Source organism: Nematolebias whitei, chromosome 19 (genome assembly GCF_014905685.2).
Source record: "Nematolebias whitei isolate Nwh7 chromosome 19, NemWhi1, whole genome shotgun sequence".
Taxonomy (NCBI): Eukaryota; Metazoa; Chordata; class Actinopteri; order Cyprinodontiformes; family Rivulidae; genus Nematolebias; species Nematolebias whitei.
The window spans coordinates 8347059-8348733 of NC_056516.1; the positions used below are offsets into that span (position 1 = coordinate 8347059).

The 1675-nt window shown below is 43.2% G+C and overlaps 2 protein-coding genes across 2 annotated transcripts in view; both read left to right on the forward strand.

Moving 5' to 3' along the window:
- The window catches only part of LOC119425687, a 5477-nt gene extending 4709 nt beyond the window's left edge, over positions 1-768 (forward strand). The window contains exon 7 of the mRNA XM_037693230.1: positions 425-768. Within this exon, the coding sequence (XP_037549158.1) occupies positions 425-476 (52 nt within the window). The 3' untranslated portion in view covers positions 477-768. The remainder of the gene's footprint in view (positions 1-424) is intronic.
- Positions 1-1675, forward strand: part of LOC119425684 (growth factor receptor-bound protein 10) — a gene marked incomplete in the record, with an annotated part of 634378 nt that overhangs the window by 367047 nt on the left and 265656 nt on the right.

Below are 1675 nucleotides of genomic sequence, written 5' to 3' on the forward strand. Positions count from 1 at the left end.
TTCAAACTCTAATTTTCATATATATATATATATATATATATATATATATATATTATATTCCTGTATATTTTGTTTGCCTTAACTTCTTGTGTTTGAATCTACTACAACTGATGTACATCATCTCCCCAGAATACATTGCACTGGAAAAATTATTGCAACATCCTTGTGAGAAAAATGTAATTAGCATTTATAATTTTTAAAGTAATTCTGAGTTTTCACATGTCAAACAATAACAACTTTTAGTAGAAGGAAAACAAGCATGTCGAGGCCAACGTGCAGGTAGTCAGAGAAGTCTTTAAAGCAGTATGTTCTGAAAGGAACCCCAGGATTGACTTTTTGCTGCAGCTCTAAAAACGAGTTCACACCTCAGAGTAAAACCTGCTGAGGGGCTGCTAATAATCATTTTCTCTCTTCTCACCTCCAGGTTACGTCGGCAGCATGCAGCCCCCTCACAAGCCCTCACTAATACATGTTGAACTTAAGAACAGCTCTTGAGTGCACTGGACTGAAGTGGTTCAGCTTGAGCCCCGACTTAAACTCCATCCAACATCTCTGTGGAGACTTGAAAATGGCTCCGCCAACCAGACTGAGCTTAAAAGTGGGCAGAGAATCTCCTGAGCTGGATGTGTGAATCTTGTTGCATGAAACTCAAAAAGACGAGTTTAAAACTGCTGTCAAAGATGCTTCAATTCAGGACAAAATAGAAGGTATGAATACAGTAGTCCCCCGCTACTTCGTGGTTCGACTTTCGTGAACTCGCTCTATCGCAGTTATTCAAAGTAAACTTGTACATGACACACAACTGGCTGATTGATGGATGAGTCACACGATTGGCATGGTGCTTTCATTTAAAATAAATTATTTTAAATGATTTAGCACCTGCTGCACCAGCCCACATGTGCAGGGAGAAGCTCCCTCTTGCAGCATGTCATGATCTCTGCCACCTGCCAGCGATTGCAGCAGAGAAGTGGGCGTGGCCGAGAGCGCTGGCAGGTGGTGGAGATCAAGACGTGTGCTCTTAGAGCTGTCACGGGGGGCAGGGAACAGAACCCCTGCGATAAACGAGGCACTACTGTACAGTGGTGATGGAAAGTTTATGAACGCTTTATAATTTTCTATATTTCTGCATAAATATGATCTAAGGTCGTTTTCACACCAGATTGTCCGGTAGACTCAGTTCGGGACCAATATTCATGAGCTTTTGTTTACATTTGAGCTGGTGCGTTTGCATTCACACTGCACTGTGCAGTGAGCCAACCTGTTGAACCAACCTATTCCCCCCCTCGCCTGTGGGGGCGCTGCACCAAGAACTACTGAAAGAAACGACACAAAAACCTCTGAAGACACGTCCTCTTCTTCTGTAAATAAAATGAAGTGGCATCAAGTTTTAGCAGTTTTAGGAGTTATAGTTTGTCTTTTTTCAAAAATGGACTTAGCATGAGCAGAAGATGAGGCAGAAGACCATGGAGAATATTGTTTTTCACACAAGGCAGCTGACGGCTCCATATGAGGTCAGAGAAATGAGTGTTTGTTTACCCTGCGGAGCGAGTCCGGTCTGTTTACATTCACACTGTACTCGAACCGCGCTGGAGTTCTCTTCTACCGGACCAAGACCTAGGTTTTAGCCGGGGCCAGAGTTCACCTTTTTGTTCCGTGACAGAGTTCGATGGCGCGT